Consider the following 18,204-nt stretch of genomic DNA (forward strand, 5'->3'; position numbering starts at 1 on the left):
GCTTTGACATGACAAGTATCTGGAGCTTCAGGGGTTGATTTTTGATCTGGGAAATGTCTTTCAGTAGCCTACGTAATGTTTCTGGAGCTTTCTACAACAGCTCATGGTTTTCCTCAGCAGCTGGACATGTCACTCAGTCTGCCTTAGGCCGTTAGTGCACTGGGTCTGTTTTATCATCAAGTTACTAATATGTTCTGGTAACAGTAGTACTCGTATGTGTATCATTTCAATGCAGGACTTGTAGTACTTTACATTATGTAGTAATAACATGTAAAAGTACTGCAGAGAGGTTGTGTACTACTGTTACTTTTGATGCCTGAATAGGTGTTTTAATGCAGCTTCGTATTTAGCATCAGGTGAAGGCTTTGCAGTAATAAGTAACCTGGTGACTGTTGCATGTACCGAGGTTTTGTTCCACTGCCTCTGTCAACAAGTCATCTTCTCTGAGCAAACCAGGAGCAGAGCAGTTGTGCAGACCAGGAGGTGGTGCTCTCACTTCTGACTCCACCCTCAAAGGTCGCATGTCAAACCTGCAGGAGGTGAATGTGTCATACTGACCTTTAAATGTAGACACACTGGTGCAGGTTTACTCATCATTTGATTACTCACTAGTAAAACAACTCCATCCTGCATATTGTTGAGGAACTCGGGCTCCAGAAATGGTTTGAGCCTTGATCTGTTTTAGTTTTCACCAAGCTCCTTTGTTTTTTCCAAATTATTTCTGTGTAAGTAAAATGGAGGAAACACCAGACAGGTTGCATTGTTCCGTCACAGAACTGAGGCTGCAACCAGCCCTTATTTTTATTATCAATACATCTGACAGTTGTGGTTAATTGATTGGTCAAAGAATAAACACTTGAAGGCCAGGTGAACGTATTCAGATGACTCTCTCCCCCAGTTTAAAAGCCCAGTGAAGTTGAGTGCTACTACAACAGAACTGGGAAACTAGTTCAGTCTCCACCTTTGAGAAGCTTATACCGGTAAAAAAACAAATTGTTGCCAGTTTGTTTCAGTGACTATAGCTGCAGATAAATGTAGTGAAGGCGAAGTATTCACTAAAGGCGTCATATAAACCAGCTCTGAACACGTCACTCGTGTATTAGACTCATTTTATTTAAAAAAAAAAAACTAAGTTCATGATGAACTGTACAGTGGAGTGTGGAGATATAAATATGTGCTGCACAAAGCAGCAGGAACTCCTCACAACTTGACTACATTTGCCACAATGCCTTGAGTCATTGTTTCAGTCCAAGTCAGATTAATTTTAAAACAGAAAAAGTAAATGTAAAAAGTAAGCAAATACAACTTAAAAAAATAATTAAACAAAGTTACTCATAAAATCAGCACATTTAAAAGACAGTTCCATGTTTTCAGATGTTCATGTCCTGCACGAGGCTCATATGAAAACATCTGCACTGAGGCTTTAAGGCCGTTTCTCTTCTTTACAATCCACAATAATAGCACCTGTGCCCTGCTACACAACAGACAAACCTGCAGGCAGCGTCAAAGCTTCATCAGGACCCAGAATCTTCAAGTCCAGCTGATGCATGATTATCCATGTGATGTTTGAGGGACTCTCTACTTGTGTTCAGAGGTGATGGAGCAAAATGTATTTTTGGGTGAATTATTCCTTTAAACTGACAGTGACGTTTGTTTCCACAGTACAAGGAACAAAACCAGATCTACATTCCTTGGTTGAGCTGTTGGAGCGTAGTGTGGGTGAAAAGGTCAAGCATCATTCATGGTTGTCGTTTCCTAGTTCATCACTTAATGTAAATGAAATTGTTTCACATGTTTGAATAAAAACTGAGCCCTGAAAACTGTCCTGAAGGAGGAGTCGTCCCCCCCCACCATAACACCAGCTGGAGACGGACCAATCAGACTGGTTACACTGTGGAAAGCTCCACCCCGCTGTCGCACATCCCACTGTCGAGCCGAACATCCACCTTGAGATCTTGAACCTGAGCACACAGATACTCGCCTGCAGAAAGAAACCAGAACTGAGTGACTTGTTGCCATGGTGACAGACAGACAATCTACCTGGTTGGAGGATCATGTGATCTGCTAACCGGTTGTCTCGTTCGGGGTTTCCTCGATGTCAGAGGGGCTCAGCGCCTCCTCCAGGATGCTCAGTGCGCTACACTTGCCGCCTAACCTGAGACCAGCCAGTAGGTCCTTGACTGTCCCACCTGAAACCTGCACAACAGAAAGCAGGGCCCAGAAATGTCTTGATTCACATTTTCACTGGAAATGTGGAAACAATGTAATCAAATGGAATCTGGATTAACAGTGTGTGTGTGTGTGTGTTTGCTTTTACCTCGTAGCTGTCTAGCAGTGTTTTGGCGGGGGAGGGGCTCAGCCTGAACGCTGTGTTGAGAATCCCAAGACCCAGACTGTGAGCCAGATTCTCCCAGCATCCTTCACTCTCCAGAGCATGACACAGCTGCTGCTTCACCTGCACGTCCAGGCTCACCAGGTCACCTACACAAACGTCCAGGTTCACAGAGAAAACCGACTGTAATGACATTTCTGTACTGCTGATTCTGGTTTCAGCTCTGTCTGAATCTCAGTTCAGACTGCTGAAGGAAAACAAACAGCAGACAGAGTTTTAGGGTCCTTAACCCAATCTGCACGCTCCACTGTTAAAACTTTCAACCACACAGTGTTGACGCTGCCGCTTGGTGATGGTGATCTGGACTTTTCCCACTCCTTCCTCTGGGAATTCCAGCTTTCTAATCTGCCCTTTACTTCCTGTTTGCCACACTTACTATACTTGAAGTACCAGTACTGGTCCAGCAGAACGGCCCGTGTCCCAGTAACGTCTCTGATACTGGATCATAGTGACTAATTACTGTGTCCATCACTTTAATGCTGCAGCTGGTAAAGGTGGAGCTGATGGTAACTACCTTATATACTTATACTGGGAAGTACTTTCCATCCTGCTGGGTAGCTGGTGGATTTCCTACTGGGATCAATAGAGTCTGATGGTTCTACTGGGTTTGGTTTGATTCATCTGATTCTGTACCTGAAGGTATCAGGTACATGTAGTGTAGTAAAAAGTACACGGTTTGTCTCTGACATGAAGTGAAGTCACAGTAGTAGCAGGACATGGAAATACAAGTACCTCAAAATATAATTTTGAGGTACTTGTACTCCAGTACAGTACTTGAAGTATGTTGCATATGGTAGGTGTGCTGCGGTCACTCACCCTGTGGAGGGCTGAATGCTCTGGGAGGAGGCTGTGGCTCATATTCTTTACCGTGCAGCAGCTCCAACACCTGCAGACACAGATCTGACTTCAATGCCCCAGGTAGGACAGAGCGATATGAACATTTCTGAAGTATTACAACTACAGAGCAAAATACTTTTATACTTGTAGTTGACTGACTTCAGGGTGAAAGTTCAGTCCAAGGCCCTTAGACCTGGGATAGATGTTATGAAGCTGCTGTACCTGATTGGTGGAGGCTATGTTGAGTGGAGCTGTTCCTGGTATGTAGCCTTCATCTTCGTCCTCCTCATCATCACCACAGCACTGCTCTCTGAAGAAGAGGGGCTCAAAGTTCTCCTTATGAGGGTCTGCACCTGCAGGCACACAAACACCGACTCAGTGAAGTCTCAGAGATGCTCTGAAACTGAGGTTCACACTGAGGGACTCAAACACATTTGACAAGACACAGGGGTTAACGCTCTCATACAAGTGCAGGTGCTACTGTATCTTACTACTGCCACTGAGTGATACAGCTCCTTTGTACTAGTATTCGAACAGACAACCCAAGGGTCAAGCTTGCTATGACTGACCACAAACTACTGAGGTCAGGGTTTTAGGCTGTTGTGTTTATGCAGTTTGTATCGTCCCCACTGCTCCGTCAACATTTGGTTTTGGTAGCAGTTCTCTGCCACGAAAGCAGTAAAATAGTTCCTGAATGAAATGCGAGAGCAGACACAGCTCTGCAGGCGTGTGCACGGGCCTGTCTCCACCCAGGGAAGCCCAGAGTCACAGGGTTAATAATCAGCCATTGTGGAAAGCCAATCAAATGCCTTCAAAAGGACACAAAACAAAGAGAAAAAGTGGCCACCGCTGTGTTTGTCAGTTTTTCTGTCCCCTACTCTGGGCTCCAATGTAGGAGGGTGGGGGCCTTTTGCATATGTGTGCCCAGAGGCCCACTGTGTCCTACCTGCAGCCATGAGCAGCGCTGTTAGCTTGACAGAGCCCCTCCCTGCAGCGATGTGGAGTGGGGTGGAGCCGTTAAAGGTGCAGCAGTCCACCTTGGCATTTCCCTGATGACAGGAAACGTTACACACACCATTAGATTTTACTTGGTATAGGCCGAACTTGACCAGTGTAACCAGTAAACTAAGTTCTGGAACTCTCAGAACCACCCAGTGTACCCAGTGTGTACCTCTAGTAGCAGGCAGCCGGCCAGCGACACGTTGTCGGTCTCAGTGGCAAGGTGGAGGGCGGTCCGTCCACAGCTGCGCTCCTGAGCCTCCACGTTAGCCCCGCCCTCCAGTAGCTTCCTGAGAGAAGACAGCCGATTGGCCAGAACTGCCTCGTGGATCGCACACATACCTGGTAACCACGGAAACAGCCGAATCGTCACACACCAGCATGCACCAAATTAAATGTACAACTATTTAACAGCACAAAAGACTAAATGTAACCAGTCAGAGAAAAGTTATGACATTTACAACATGTCGCAGTTGGTCAACAATAAAAGTGACCTAACCCAGATGTGCACAGAAACAAATGGACCAGTTACAATGAATCATCTACTGCTGCGTGACAGATGAAAAGAAACGGTAGCTCCAACGGTGTTTATGTACTGACACATGGCGAGCAGTTCTTCAGCCTGGTAAATCTGAACTGTTAGATGGTCGGCACTGGTTTTCTCCATTTAAGATGTGAGGAGTCCGAGAAAATGAGAATAGTAAGTTATGAACGGCTCAAACAGATTCAGAACTGTATAGTTTAGTTTAAGTGAAAACCAGTTGAGACTAATGCATATTAAAAAAAACAGGTCATGCTGAGACATGTAGCTGTGTGTGTGTGTGTGTGTGTGTGTGTGTGTGGACCTGCTGTGTTGGCCTGCTCCACCAGCCCTCTCAGCTCTCTGTGTTGTAGTAACAACTGGACCATGCCTTCCCCTTCCTGCTGGGAGGCCAGGTGGAGCACTGTGTTGCCATGGCGATCTGTCAGAGTTGGGTCAGCGCCAGCCAAAAGCAGTGCCTCCACTGCCTCCTTCTGCTGGGTGATCACCGCCAGGTGCAAAGGAGTCTGGGATACACAGAGTGGAGTGTTACAGTGTGCTAACAGGTTTCTTTAGGGATGCAGAATGGTGCAACTGCTTAAACTCCACACAGAAACAGATGAAATGCAAGTGAGGGGAACAAGGAGACATTTTAACAGGACATGCGCAATCAACACCCCCAAAGAAACGCAGAACATGAAAAAGCTTCTATCAGCCAAAACACAGACACACACCCACCTGGGGAGCACAAGGTGAAGCTCCAATACTGCTTACCTGGTAGAGGTGGTTCCTCATGTCAAGCACCTCCTCTCCAGCCAGAGCACACGCCACCTGAGTCAGACTCTTCAGTGCCTCCTGCTGGCCGTGGAGAACTGCGAGATGGAGCCCACTGAGAGGAGGAGAGGAGGGAGGAGGATACAAGAAGGAAAGACACTGCAGTGTTGCACCAACTTTTACACTGTTACACTACAGCTGCTTTAACTGAGACTTTCCACCCAGTGATGTCCCCCACCCCCAGTGACACTCGGCCCATGAATTAGCCCCACCTGCCACCTAGTTCCAGCCGCCAGTAGCAGTGTTAAACAGCCAGCCATGAGCAGCTCTGGGCAAGTGAAAGTCTGACTGGCCTCACTTGACTCTCACTGTGACTATGTCAGTGAACCTTTCACCAGCTCGTTTCTGTTCAGGTGTTAGCTGCGGTTCCAAGTCCCCATTTCCATCATGATACGCCCAAACAGCTGAGTTGGCTTAGCTGTCCATCTCCTTATCAGACAGACATAACTCAGTAAACACATCCTCCACAAACAATGGCAGCCACACAGCATCACTACACTGTCAACCTCATCAGTTGACACCCTGCTGCTGCTGTCAGCTAGCTAATGCTAGCTTCAGACTGGAGGCTGCATTTTGTTCAGTTTGTCCCAACCAGGTATCCATAGTTCACATCGCTGCTAGGAAACAATTGTCAGTGTCTCACCAGACCCCCCCGAGACTGAGAAGACTTTGGTTAGGAGCTTTCATCTGTGAAAAGCTGTACATACGGCACACTCTGTTCAAACACATCTAACTCCTTTTCCAGTTTAAACTGTGTGCGTGTGTATTCTGTGTACTGACGTGTCTCCGTCCTCATCCTGCGCGGTCATCAGGGGGCACTGCGGAGCCAGCAGGTACGCCGAATCTCCTGTGACAGAGTACTGAAACAGAGCCTCCACCTGTCTGCTGGTCACCTGCACCAGCCGCTCATCTGCATCACATACACGTAACATCATTGTTATGGCAAGACATTTCAAGTGAAACATTGTTTTATTTTAAACTGTGAAACGCAGTGTGAAACTGGGCTGCGTCACCACAGCGTCCTCAGAGTTTCTTCTACAAACAGATGTCAGACGGTTGGTGACACTGCACTGACATCAGCTGTCTGCGGTGCTCATGAACATCACAGTAACACCTTGTTAACGATTTTAAGATGTGTTTAGTATGAAAACTCGAAACTGAGTCCAAGAATTATTTGCAATATTGGATTCTGTAATCCATCCATAGTTTGAGCTAAAGCAACAGTTGGAGCTGGGTGTGTGTACTGCACCAGTGGAAGTGTACCTGCGTCTGGTTCTGGCGCCACACTGGCCCCTCCCTGCTCAGCACTCTCCCCGAAATCCAGGCCTTCCGTCTGTGCTGGAGCTCGCAGCACTGTCCCTGACCCCGAGCCATCATCTGGATCACCATAGTCACCGCCGTCATCTGCTGCGCCGCCCTGAGAGGCTTTAACACAACACTCGGTTGGACTTTTCTCTTCTTTTAGGAGAAGTTAAGAGTCATGAAATAAGATTTTCTTTTTCTACAAAACATATATCAAGACCGAAAGGGCAAGATCCCGGATATAGGCGAACGAAATGAGCTTCCTCCGCAGGGCGGCCGGGCGCACCCTTAGAGATAGGGTGAGGAGCTCGGTCACCCGGGAGGAGCTCAGAGTAGAACCGCTGCTCCTCCACATCGAGAGGAGCCAGCTGAGGTGGCTCGGGCATCTGTTTCGAATGCCTCCTGGGCGCCTTCCTAGGGAGGTGTTCTGGGCATGTCCCACCGGGAGGAGGCCCCGGGGAAGACCCAGGACACGCTGGAGGAACTATGTCTCTCGGCTGGCCTGGGAACGCCTCAGCATTCCCCCGGAGGAGCTGGAGGAAGTGTCTAGAGAGAGGGAGGTCTGGGCATCTTTGCTTAGACTGCTGCCCCCACGACCTGGTCCCGGATAAGCGGAAGAAAATGGATGGATGGACAAAACATATAGTCTACGTGCTTTCTGTGTTCTGCTCTTGTTCACAGTATGTGCAAGTTTCATCAAGTTAAATGTAGGATGATTTATGACCTTTTAGACCAGTCTGACTGCAACCAAACACCTACTCCACATCCACACTGGCAGAGAGGACAAAGGACATGAAGAACAATCAGCTTAATGGGATTCACCGACTTGGTTTCTAGTTCTTGTGGATGACGGTTTCTGTGCTGTGTTGTTTCTCACCATGCTTGATGCCTCCTCCTCCCAGGCCAGGTGAGTATCCTGTAGAGAACCCTCCTCCCCCACCTCCTCCTCCATAGTTATAGGCAGTAAAACCCTGGAAGTAACCTGGAAGACAAATCAAACATACCCACATCATCAGTTTTAAAATCTGCTGTAACTGTCCAAACTCTCAATGGTTTTCCAGACTTGTGCTGACCCCTACTGATTATACCTCCTCCTCCTCCTCCTGCAGAGCCGGGGCCACCGGCTGCAGCTGGACCTCCTCCTCCTCCTCCTCCTCGGTACAGACCCCCTCCTCCTCGCCCGTGACTGCTGAAGTCCTGGAAGTTGGGCAGTGTCTTCTGCCTCTTCCTCTGCACCTCCTCTTTATCTGAACACCAAGTAATCATAAAAATCAATAGAGGAATCCAGTAGGGGGCAGTGTTTACCTGCACCGTCACTGCACTTTAACCATCTGTCATCACGTTTCCCTGGTGATAACAGGGTATTAGATGTCAGTGTTTTAAAAGCTCTGACAATGGGAGTACTGGGCCAGACTGCTTTCACCCTGAAAGGCAGGACTATCAGCTCCCCGTTGAGATGTTCAAACCACTTTTTAAAACAACGTTTCAGTGACAACAGCTGGATTCTACTGCCTGTTGGAGTAATTTCTCCTTAAAATATTCTTTCACGATGTCATTTAAAGGAGGAGACATTTTGATTTAAAATAAAAACTACTTTTCAAGTGTGTGTGTGTTTTTTTTACTTCTGGTTAATTGATGATGAAGAAAGTGTTTTTTTATGTGTAAGACTGGGCATCAGTTCAGGCTTTGACCTTGTTTTTATTTTTTAAAAGCACAAAAATAAATAAATACATAAATAAAAGAGGGTCAACCTAACCCTAAACCAGGACACAGGTGAAAGCACAGACGTTTGCCTTCGACACTGTCCTTTGAAAGTTAAGACTGGTGCTGATGACCCATTGGTCATCAGCTGACAGACCACTAGTACTGCTGAAAAGTAAAAAGGACTGAACATGAAACTGAAGGAGCAGAGCTGAAACACCTGGGTTGATGTGATGAAATTAAAGGAAACGGCTCACGGGTGTGTGTGTGTGTGTGTGTGTGTGTGCTGGTCTCTCATTACAGAAGACACTGTGCAACAGCAGGGTGCACAAGCCTTTGGATATTAGGACTGTACATTTTTCTGTCTTAAAGTTGATTTAAATAAAAACTAATCTTTCTCTAATTAAAAGGCTCATTTTAACGTCCATTTGCTGCAGCAGCTGGATTTACGTCTTGCTTCAAACCTCAAGTAAATATGTGATTTGCCCAAAAGTCTGCATCCAACTGTGTGTTACATTTGGATAAGTAGTAACCTAACCAGTCTCCTACCTGTACCTGCATGTGGGTGGAGCCACCTGAAGCATACCTATGATCTGAGGGTGGTAGGTGAAGGGTTTGGGCTCGCTGGTCTCGTTGTCAGATCTCCTCTTCAGCTGGACAAACACCGAAGTCGGCTTCTGCAGGTTCAGGTCTCGATACTTCGGAGTCTTGAAGACGATGGCAAACTGGTGGCAGAGAACACATCGCCATCTTGATTTATTTATTAAATAAACAAATCACAAACTGAAATCTGACCAAGGCCCTTCTCATCTGGTTCCTCAGTCTGATCCGACGCGGACTCCATGAAGAGTCCTGCTGGTTCCAGACTTCCTCCATGTCCCAGTTACCGAGGCACTATGCCCCTGGGAACGCTCGGAGCTTTAGACATGGTTTGATCCCCTCTTCCTGATCCGGGCCTCACCACAGTCTGACCACAGAGAGCTCCTGGACTTCATGTCCTGGTTTGTGTCCTGACTTGCAGTGTAAACTGCACAGGTGTGTCTCTCTGCCCTCTGTCCGGTCGGCTCAGTTTACCACAGGTGGGCTCGGGGTTACTGAGTGTGTACTGATGACCAAACATGGACATTTCTCCATTTCAAATTAAATCTACCACACAAAGTGAAGGGGTCTGAACACCTTTTGAAGACAGTAAATTAGAACCACTGTCCTGCAGTTAGTTCTACTACATCAGTTCTAGTGCAGCTGCAGCAATTTAACAAGCTGTGGTGGAACTTGTCAGTGAAGCTGGTGTGACTCATACAAACAGCACAACTATGAACTCCTACCACTAACCTGCCTGTGCACGTCCGTGGGGGAGAAATCTCCCAGAGCCTCCCAGGCCACCCCTGAGTCGTCCTCTTCATAGAAGCGAACCTGGATGTCATCTGCACACAAACAAAAACACACAACTGTTCAGCACGTTTCTGATGACATCTCATCTCGTTCACTTAGACTCTGCTGCATTCAAGTGTCCCTGGATGGACATATTCATCTCCATCTGTGAGCACATTCAGAGAAGCTGGCACTGTTGGTCATAATGGTCGGTGGTAGGAGACTTGATGAATATGTCGTCACATCCAAATTAATCACTCATGCAGCTCTATTTCCCTGTTTTATCTCTGTATCCCAGACAAGAAAGGCTTCGGGCTCAGCTCCTTCATTCATAAATAAAAAGAATCACTAGTCTTTACTGTGTCTGTGAGCAGCTGAACTGGAGGATTACCGAGTGCCCAGGTCTGCTGGTTTTCTGAGAAGAAGAAGAAGCCAACAGGCCTGAAGCAGGAAAAATACGAATCTCTTCCTCCTGAGGGATTTGCATATTGAAAGGGATTTCCCTGAAGCTGGAATTCCTCCAGGAGACGGCTGTGACCAGAAAAAGCCACAGATCCACTTCACTGCATTTTAACGAAGCTTCAGAAAAGCAGCTGGAGTACAAAATGACAGAGGGCTGCGGTGGCCGGGCTCCTACAGCTGAGTAGAGTTTAATGACAACCGTGTTTTTATGAATGAAGAATAAACTCATAACAGACACCACCACTCTGTAAAACTCCTCTCAGACTATTGCACAACCCAACAGAGAGTTTAATGGCTAAAAACTATTTTTATGTACACACAGATAAAACCAAATCTGATGCTGGCAGGCTGCAAGGGAAATCAAATCGGGGGGTAGTCATGTCTAGGTTGAGTCTTTGATGTGTAAATCTATTTTCACAGCCCGTGGGGGAAGTTTTCTCTGATCATTTCCCGACACTGGCCATGACCAACTGTAGACTGTGCAACACTGGCTTTTCGCTGCTGCTCTTGTTTTTACCTGCTACTGCTTGGTTTTAATCAGCTCTGCTTGTCGGGTGCTGCACTATAACTTCTTGAACAGTGGCACTAGAGCTGCACATCTGCAGGAGGAGAGATGCTGCTTGGCCGCAGTGAGTGTGAGCACAGTGATGGAGATGAATGACGGTAAAAGCTTCAATAAACCTCTGCCCTATGTACATGTGTCGCCACCAAAACATTGAGTGTGACCCTGTGCCACTGAGTTGGGCTGAGATGAGGGTGCAAACAGCTTCTGCCTCATGGTCTGACAAAGAACTGCACTGCTTTGAGTTATTTATGTGCACACCTGCAGCTCTGAGCCCAGGTGTTACAGGCATGACTGAGGTGCCAGGTCCGGTTGGGATTTAGAAATTACCACAGATAAACACACGACAACTCCTCTCACTGCTGGCCACAGGCACTGGTTGTTGAGTGTTTCATTCTCAGTGCTCTGCCTGTGACAGAGACTAGACGAAAAAAAATTACTCATGATGAATCAGTTTAAAAACCTGAGCGAACCCATCTCACCTTTCTGGACTTTGTCGCAGAGCAGATAGACCTCCTCTCCTCCAGTCACACAGCCGGCGGTTCGATCCATCCTGACAATCTTCAGGTTGGAAGCATTCGGAGCCTCTGAGGGCACAGAAGAAAGGAGACAGCAGGACAGTCAGTGGAGAGAGGAGGGGCCACGTGTGAGGAGGTTGGGCACCTGCCATCATGTACCCAGGGATGGATTACTGAGTGGGGCCTGAGGGTTTAGGGGCCCTGGGCCAGAGCATCTGTTTGAAGGGACTTCTTGTTCTAAAGTCAAACAGATGACATGAAAAGAGACACACACCAACCACAGAGAGACAACACTACCACAAAGACATACAAACACAACAAATAGACACAGGCTGCACAGAAACACAAACTGACTACAAAGACTCAAAACAACCACAAAGACACACAAAACAATTACAAATAGTGAAACTAGAATGAACACTTTGTGGTTGGATGCCTCCTCCAACCAGTCAAATTCACAGGAAGGGGACAGACGTGAGGTCAATGTCACCTCTGACCAGCAAAACCTAATCAGTTCATCCTTTAGTCCAAGTGGATGTTGGGGCCAATTTTGAAGTGATTCCCTCCCGGGGTTCCTGAGATATCACATTCATGAGAATGAGACGAAACCAAAAACATGGTGCCCCGGCCACAGCCAGTGCCATGCGGGGGTCTGAACATGTCCACTGTTGTGTTGGGCCTCTGGGGCTCCAGTGTAGGTGTGCGGGGGCCTTTTGCAGGTCTGTCCCCACAATGACACACTCCTTATAGATGGACAGACAGTGTGGAAACAGGGCTAGTGAGGGGCTGGGGCTAATAAGGCACAACTCTGGGTGTCTTCTTCCATGGATTTGTTCTGTGAACTAAAACATTTTTGCTGTGAAACAAAAACTTCAGCAACATGTGGAGAGCGAGGATCGAAAACCAGCCATCTGCAGTTTGATAAAGTGAAAGTGCAGAACTGATCCAGCAGCAATGAACTCTGAGCAGTTTCAGCCCTGTGAGAGGAAACTGCAGCGCAGAGAAACTGAAGCAGCAGGAAGAGGGAAACGAAACCTGACATGACTACACAACCATCCCCAGAGTGAGTCGACTGGGGACACAAACACTGCGGGGGCTGTGATCAGAGCTGAAGAACATGAGGTCAACACAGAAAAACACTAAGAGGATCCGAGTACTATCCTCCAGACCCACTCACCATCGTCATCACTACTCTCTTTGTCCTGAGAGGTCTTCACCTAAACACTGGTGGGCTGCACCTCAGGCTGCTTCGACACCACAGGCCTTTAAGCTCACTTCTGATTTAGTACTGTACTGAAGTATATGTTTGAGGTACTTGTACTCCAAGTCTTGTCATACACTTCACTTCTTACTGCACTACAGTTGTCTGATGCAGTGTAAACCTAAGTCAGTACTAACCAACTGTAAAACACATTCAGTGACACAAAGCCTGGACCGGTCCTGATCCAGGAGAGCAGGCCTCAATGAACCCATGGGGGGTGTAGGTGTGTAGACTCACTGCTGTCATAGATTGGTTCGGACACGACGGGCTCGAGTCGTCTGGAGAACCCTCCGTCGCTGTCGGGGAGGAAGGCCGTGAACATGAGCCGAACCACACTGAGGTCCATTTCTTTAGCCTGCAGAGACGCTGCACTGCTGATCCCACTGCGTTGGTGATCTGAAAGGGCGGAGGGGGACCTTTACTCACATCACATACTACTACTCTATTGAAACATAATGAGAAGAAAATAACACGGAATTAAATGTGAGACATTGTTCAGGTAAGACGACAGCCAGCCTTGTCTGGAAACACGGCCTCACTGACATGAACTAATCCTTCATCCTAATCTAAACCTTATCCTGAATATACTGCAACCATCTGAGGACTGGACCAAGCCTTCTCACTATGCAAACCTGTCTTTACTTTAATGTCCAAACTTCACAAAACATGTCCCGTCTTCTCAACACATCTCAAGCTCTGAGCCTGGGTGGGTGAGAGCTACGGCACTGAGCAGGACTGACCGCTGAGGTCTCGGGGGATGCGGACCTCCCCCTGCAGGGCGTCGATCTCAGGGTTGATGCAGACTCCACAGTTGTATCCCAGCCTGAAGGCCTCCACCATCCTCTCCTCCAGAGTCTTGGCCACGTTCTTCTTTGTCACATGGAGGATCCCCAGGTTAGGAAAGCTGACAGAAACAAACACAGCTGAGTCTAGTTCAGCCCCGTGGTTCTACTGGGGTTCTACTGTGCTCTGTGTGTGTGTCTGCAGACCTGATGCTGGAGTCTTTAGGCTGCAGGTCTGCGACACAGATCCCTTTGTCACACTGTTTTCCCACCAGACTGTGAGCATGAAGCTGAGGCTGGGGGGTCAGTGCTGTCACCAGCTGGACCACCACCCTGGCCGGGCCCTGGTAGTTACAGATCTGAAACACACACACACACCAATAATTTCCATTCCAACACCATGTGGGTCTAAGCCAGCGGTCCCATCTGAACCACAATCTGGGCACACACTGGATCCATCTCAGCTCTAAAAAGGCTTAGACCTCAGGGTTAGATGCACAAGAGATTTTTACTTTTCTTAAAGATGTGGATGCAGGCTATGTTTAACAAAAGAAGGTATCATCATACCGCACTTTAAGAACTGAGAAGTAAATGTTTTAAGGTTTTATTTAAACACTGAGCATCTTGATTGCTGTTTTACATTAAGACCATGTGCAACAGTTCATTTTAGTTCTTTAAATAATGAATGGAAAGTGGGGCTATATTTGGCACCACCCTCCTTTTTTGCTAGTAAGTGGAACACAGATATCAGTGTTTGATTCTGTTACATGGTTTCTTTTCTTTTGAATCGTTTCCCACACTCTCGTTTCCACGTTATCAGATCATGTACCTGCAGTGTTACCAAGCTGCTTTACATAAAGGAAACCAGATGTAAAAAAAAAAAAAAAAACAACAAAAAAACACCTTGTGTGTGTGTGTGTGTGTGTGTGTGTGTGTGTGTGTGTGTGTGTGTTAGAGAATCATGTCACTGCAGGTATTTGGCTGCAGGAACGTTGCAACTGCTGCACTAATAAAACACAAGCCAACTTCCTGTTCCCGGTTCTGTTGGCCAATCGAGGCTCACGACAGACAAATCCAGTTCCTAGAAACACAGCGAGTGCTGGTGCTTGATGGTTTCCTGGCTGAAGAAACATTCACACTACATATCGGCTGTACTCTGTGCTCCCAGAAGGCTACAACATTCGGCGGAGTCCACAGCGGCAGAAACTAACGGTGCAGCGCCCATTAGCGGTTAGTGGTGATGCTCCCCAGGTTACCACACAGCCTGTGATGGCAGGGGTCTGGCTCCACAGGTCGATGACAGTGACAGAAACAGGGGGGTTGGGTTAATAGCTGGTGGTCAACAGTGGAGGCCTACAGCACAGAGCAATGAGCTGGACCAGGGTCTGGACTCTCAAACATTACAGTGAGCACACCACATTCACTGGTGCTGCTGGTCTCTGGACGGGGTTTGTGCACAGTTACACAAACAACAGACACATACAAGTTGAAACCTCCTGCCCATCTCTGTCACTCAGACAATGTGGTGGCCTGGCTGAGGTCTGAGCGTCTTCTGGTTGACTTCAGTGGAGGTTACTGCAACAACAAGTTGAGTTTTGGGTCGAGGAAGTTTCTGAGGTCTGTTCTGCCGGCCCGGACTTGTCCAGGATTATATTACCTACTATCACACACGCCCCCTCACCATGTTTCATGTCTGTTGGAATTTCCTCTCTGACACCCACATGTAATTACAAGGAAGTGCAGCTGCGTCACAGACATTAAAGGTGAAGAGATGAAAGCTCGACATCCAGAGGTGTGAGATGTGTGTTAGTGTTTCTGGGCCAGAGTGGGCGCTGACACATTTGAGCCTCTGTGTTGACGTGACAGGTCACCGTCCTACTTCATGTGTGGCCACACATGGCCGCACAGCTGCAGGCTGAACGCACATGTGCTTATTGTATGTCATACATTTTAAAAACGACATCCCTCAGATTAATTCCCTCCTGTCACTGACACCGTCGTCTACTTCAGTCCAGGGCAACAACGGCGTTTTATTTCCATGACTGATTATTCTGCTGATTCAGTTGGGTTTTTCTGGTCTTTTCCTTTTCTCCTTTTTTCTTCTTCCTGTCTGAGTGCACATCATGTTTCTTGTTGCCTTTGAAAGCCCACAGAGCCACTGAGAGGGGTCTATGTTTTCGGCTCCACACACTTGTCTTTGATTAATGGTCTTTCACGTGTGAGAAATGGCTGAAAACCTCCTGCTATCCTTTCATAGAGCTCTGCCCAAAACCCAGTGTTGTTACCCATCATGTCTACAATGATTAATGGATTCAACACAGCGGCCCGTTAACCAGATAGTTGACTGACAGAGCATTACTGTCTCCATCCATCTCTCCTCCACACTCTCACTGTGGACTGACTGGAAATAAACCAGTTCTCTGGATCCTGGAATAAGATCTGTAAACTTTAGGTTTGCTCTACCTGGAAAAACATATTTATCTATGATTTCCTAATAATTTCTAACATGCTTCCTGGTAAAAGTATTTTTTGGACTAATTAGGAACATTTTGAGGCAGCTTTCAACTGGTACACACTGAATTATTTCTAGTTATATAGTAGGTTAATGCCAACCCATAACTGTAATTTAATACTAATGATTTACTGCTAAAACATTATTGGTTTGTTTTCTCATTCGGTGAGAAATGAACTAAACAACTTTAACAGCCTCTTTAAAGCTTGTGGAGAACTTTGTGGACACAGACTAAAGAAGAACGCAATGGCACAGGTCATCACGGGCACAAGTTATGAATCTGAATTAAATAAAAATACAGCCACACCTTTCTGATGAAGACGTCCTGACAGAGGTTTAGTGAGTCAGACACTTCATCATCCCACTGGTCGTACAGAGCAACACCAGGGGTTTTCCCACTCTGCAGGCTCAACATGCAAACACACCATCAACAACATGCACACTCTTATCTGGCACAACCCACAGACTACACCCCAACAGGGGGGGAACTTTCCTGGTTTGTTCTGATGACTTCATCTCAGTGGCCACAGAAAGTATCCAGCTGAACTAGTCCATGCATTATTTACAGTTGAAGCTCCACCTGCTCCAGCTCTGCTCGTCGACTCTACAGTAAATCTTCACTTCTAAATCTGCAAACATAGACTCATGAGGGTCCAAAGGTTTCAACATCCTTCAGCCGAATCAGAGAAATTAAAGGTGCATTAAGATTTCCCCCAGTGTCTGATGAACCCCCCATGACACTCTGCTGCCTACAGCCCTTCTGTTATTCCAGCTTCTCTATGGAAGCGTATCCCCATCAAAATGTCTCAGTGCTCACTACATAAGCAAAATTTCAAGCGCTATTCGATTTGCAAGTCAGCATTTGAGGGCGAATATGTAGAGATGTGAGCGCGAGGAGAACGGTGAGCCAGGATCACCACACTCGCTCCTCACGCTCACTTCTGTCAGTCTTCAGTCATCTAAGTCCGAACTCGAGCTGAGAGCAAAGCGTCACCTGGGAACTGCCATCTGAATTGCAGACACTTCCTTCTACTTTCAAAATAAAAGCTGGGTGTTTTATAACCACCAGAAAGAAGACGAGCATAAGTAACAAAGGTGCTTTTGATTCTGTGTTTGTCATACGAGGTGGTCTGACCAGGTTTTAACACAGTCCATCCAAATGAGCACCCAAACTGCACTGCACTGCCCGACTGCCACGCCGCGCCACGCCGCGCCACGCTGCGCCGCGCCTCTTCTCCCTCTTCGGCACAAACACATTCATCTGGTGCTAGGAAACTAAAGTCCCATGTTTATCACCGTAGTTTCAATTTGAACTATTCACAAAGACACCACACTCAGAGTGAGAAGGACCATGCACCACAGGCAGTGCACGCTCCAGCGCACAGACAGTGGCTCCTCTGTGTGCACATTTGGACCAGCGGAACAATGAGAACGTGGTTGGTTCACAGCAGCAGCCAAACACAGGTCCCCCCCGTCAAAGACACGTGACTGAGCGAACATCATCCTCCAGCTTGTTAGACACACCCCACACATTTGTCAGCACCACACTGGTTTGTATTTAACGTGCACTGATGATCTAAAGCTGTGTCACCTGTGGCTGGTTCACATGTCAACTGACATGAAGCAGCAGGTCAGGGCACATGCACCGCGGCCTTCTTTACACTTCTGGAACCATTTGACTACAAATATTATTGGGGGGGGGACAAATTTACATTTTTACTTATTGGGGGGCTCACGTCTCTTGTCCTAATCGCACACTTGTTTCAATGCAGATCTTTATTTCTAAACCCAGAATGTTGAGCGTCCAAATGTTTCCCCATCATTCAGGTCAGTTCCCAGGTTGGTCACATGACATAAAGACCATGTCTAGTGGGTAAATTAACAAAGGGTTTTCTGTTTCTTTCCATTTTAAGCAGATTTTAAAGGAGCATCAATGCCACATCTCTTCCTATATTTGTCCTTCTAAACCAAATCATAAAAAATAAAAATTTCACTTACGCTTTGTGGAAAATTCCTGAAAAAACAGATTCTCACATTTGTTAGATGTGCAACACTTTAGATGAACATTTGCAGGGACGTGCTTATAATTCCCATTAATCAACTTTCAAACGTGTTTTCTGGGTAAAGTGTGGCGAAGTCGGTGGGCACAGA

The 18,204-nt window shown here is 47.0% G+C and overlaps 1 protein-coding gene across 1 annotated transcript in view; it reads right to left on the reverse strand.

Moving 5' to 3' along the window:
* Nucleotides 1–1,119: 1,119 nt before the first annotated feature.
* Nucleotides 1,120–18,204, reverse strand: part of nfkb1 (nuclear factor of kappa light polypeptide gene enhancer in B-cells 1) — a 25,572-nt gene continuing 8,487 nt past the window's right edge. The window contains 22 exon segments of the mRNA XM_020594090.1: nt 1,120–1,945; nt 1,947–1,981; nt 2,070–2,196; nt 2,318–2,481; nt 3,209–3,278; nt 3,452–3,582; nt 4,176–4,278; nt 4,401–4,570; nt 5,074–5,275; nt 5,523–5,600; nt 5,603–5,637; nt 6,363–6,384; nt 6,386–6,492; nt 6,846–7,007; nt 7,762–7,866; nt 7,973–8,131; nt 9,172–9,310; nt 9,918–10,009; nt 11,463–11,567; nt 12,997–13,155; nt 13,500–13,663; nt 13,749–13,900. Coding sequence (XP_020449746.1) covers nt 1,736–1,945; nt 1,947–1,981; nt 2,070–2,196; nt 2,318–2,481; nt 3,209–3,278; nt 3,452–3,582; nt 4,176–4,278; nt 4,401–4,570; nt 5,074–5,275; nt 5,523–5,600; nt 5,603–5,637; nt 6,363–6,384; nt 6,386–6,492; nt 6,846–7,007; nt 7,762–7,866; nt 7,973–8,131; nt 9,172–9,310; nt 9,918–10,009; nt 11,463–11,567; nt 12,997–13,155; nt 13,500–13,663; nt 13,749–13,900 — 2,691 coding nt within the window. The 3' untranslated portion in view covers nt 1,120–1,735.

This window comes from Monopterus albus, unplaced genomic scaffold (assembly GCF_001952655.1).
Source record: "Monopterus albus unplaced genomic scaffold, M_albus_1.0 scaffold21.1, whole genome shotgun sequence".
NCBI lineage: Eukaryota > Metazoa > Chordata > Actinopteri > Synbranchiformes > Synbranchidae > Monopterus > Monopterus albus.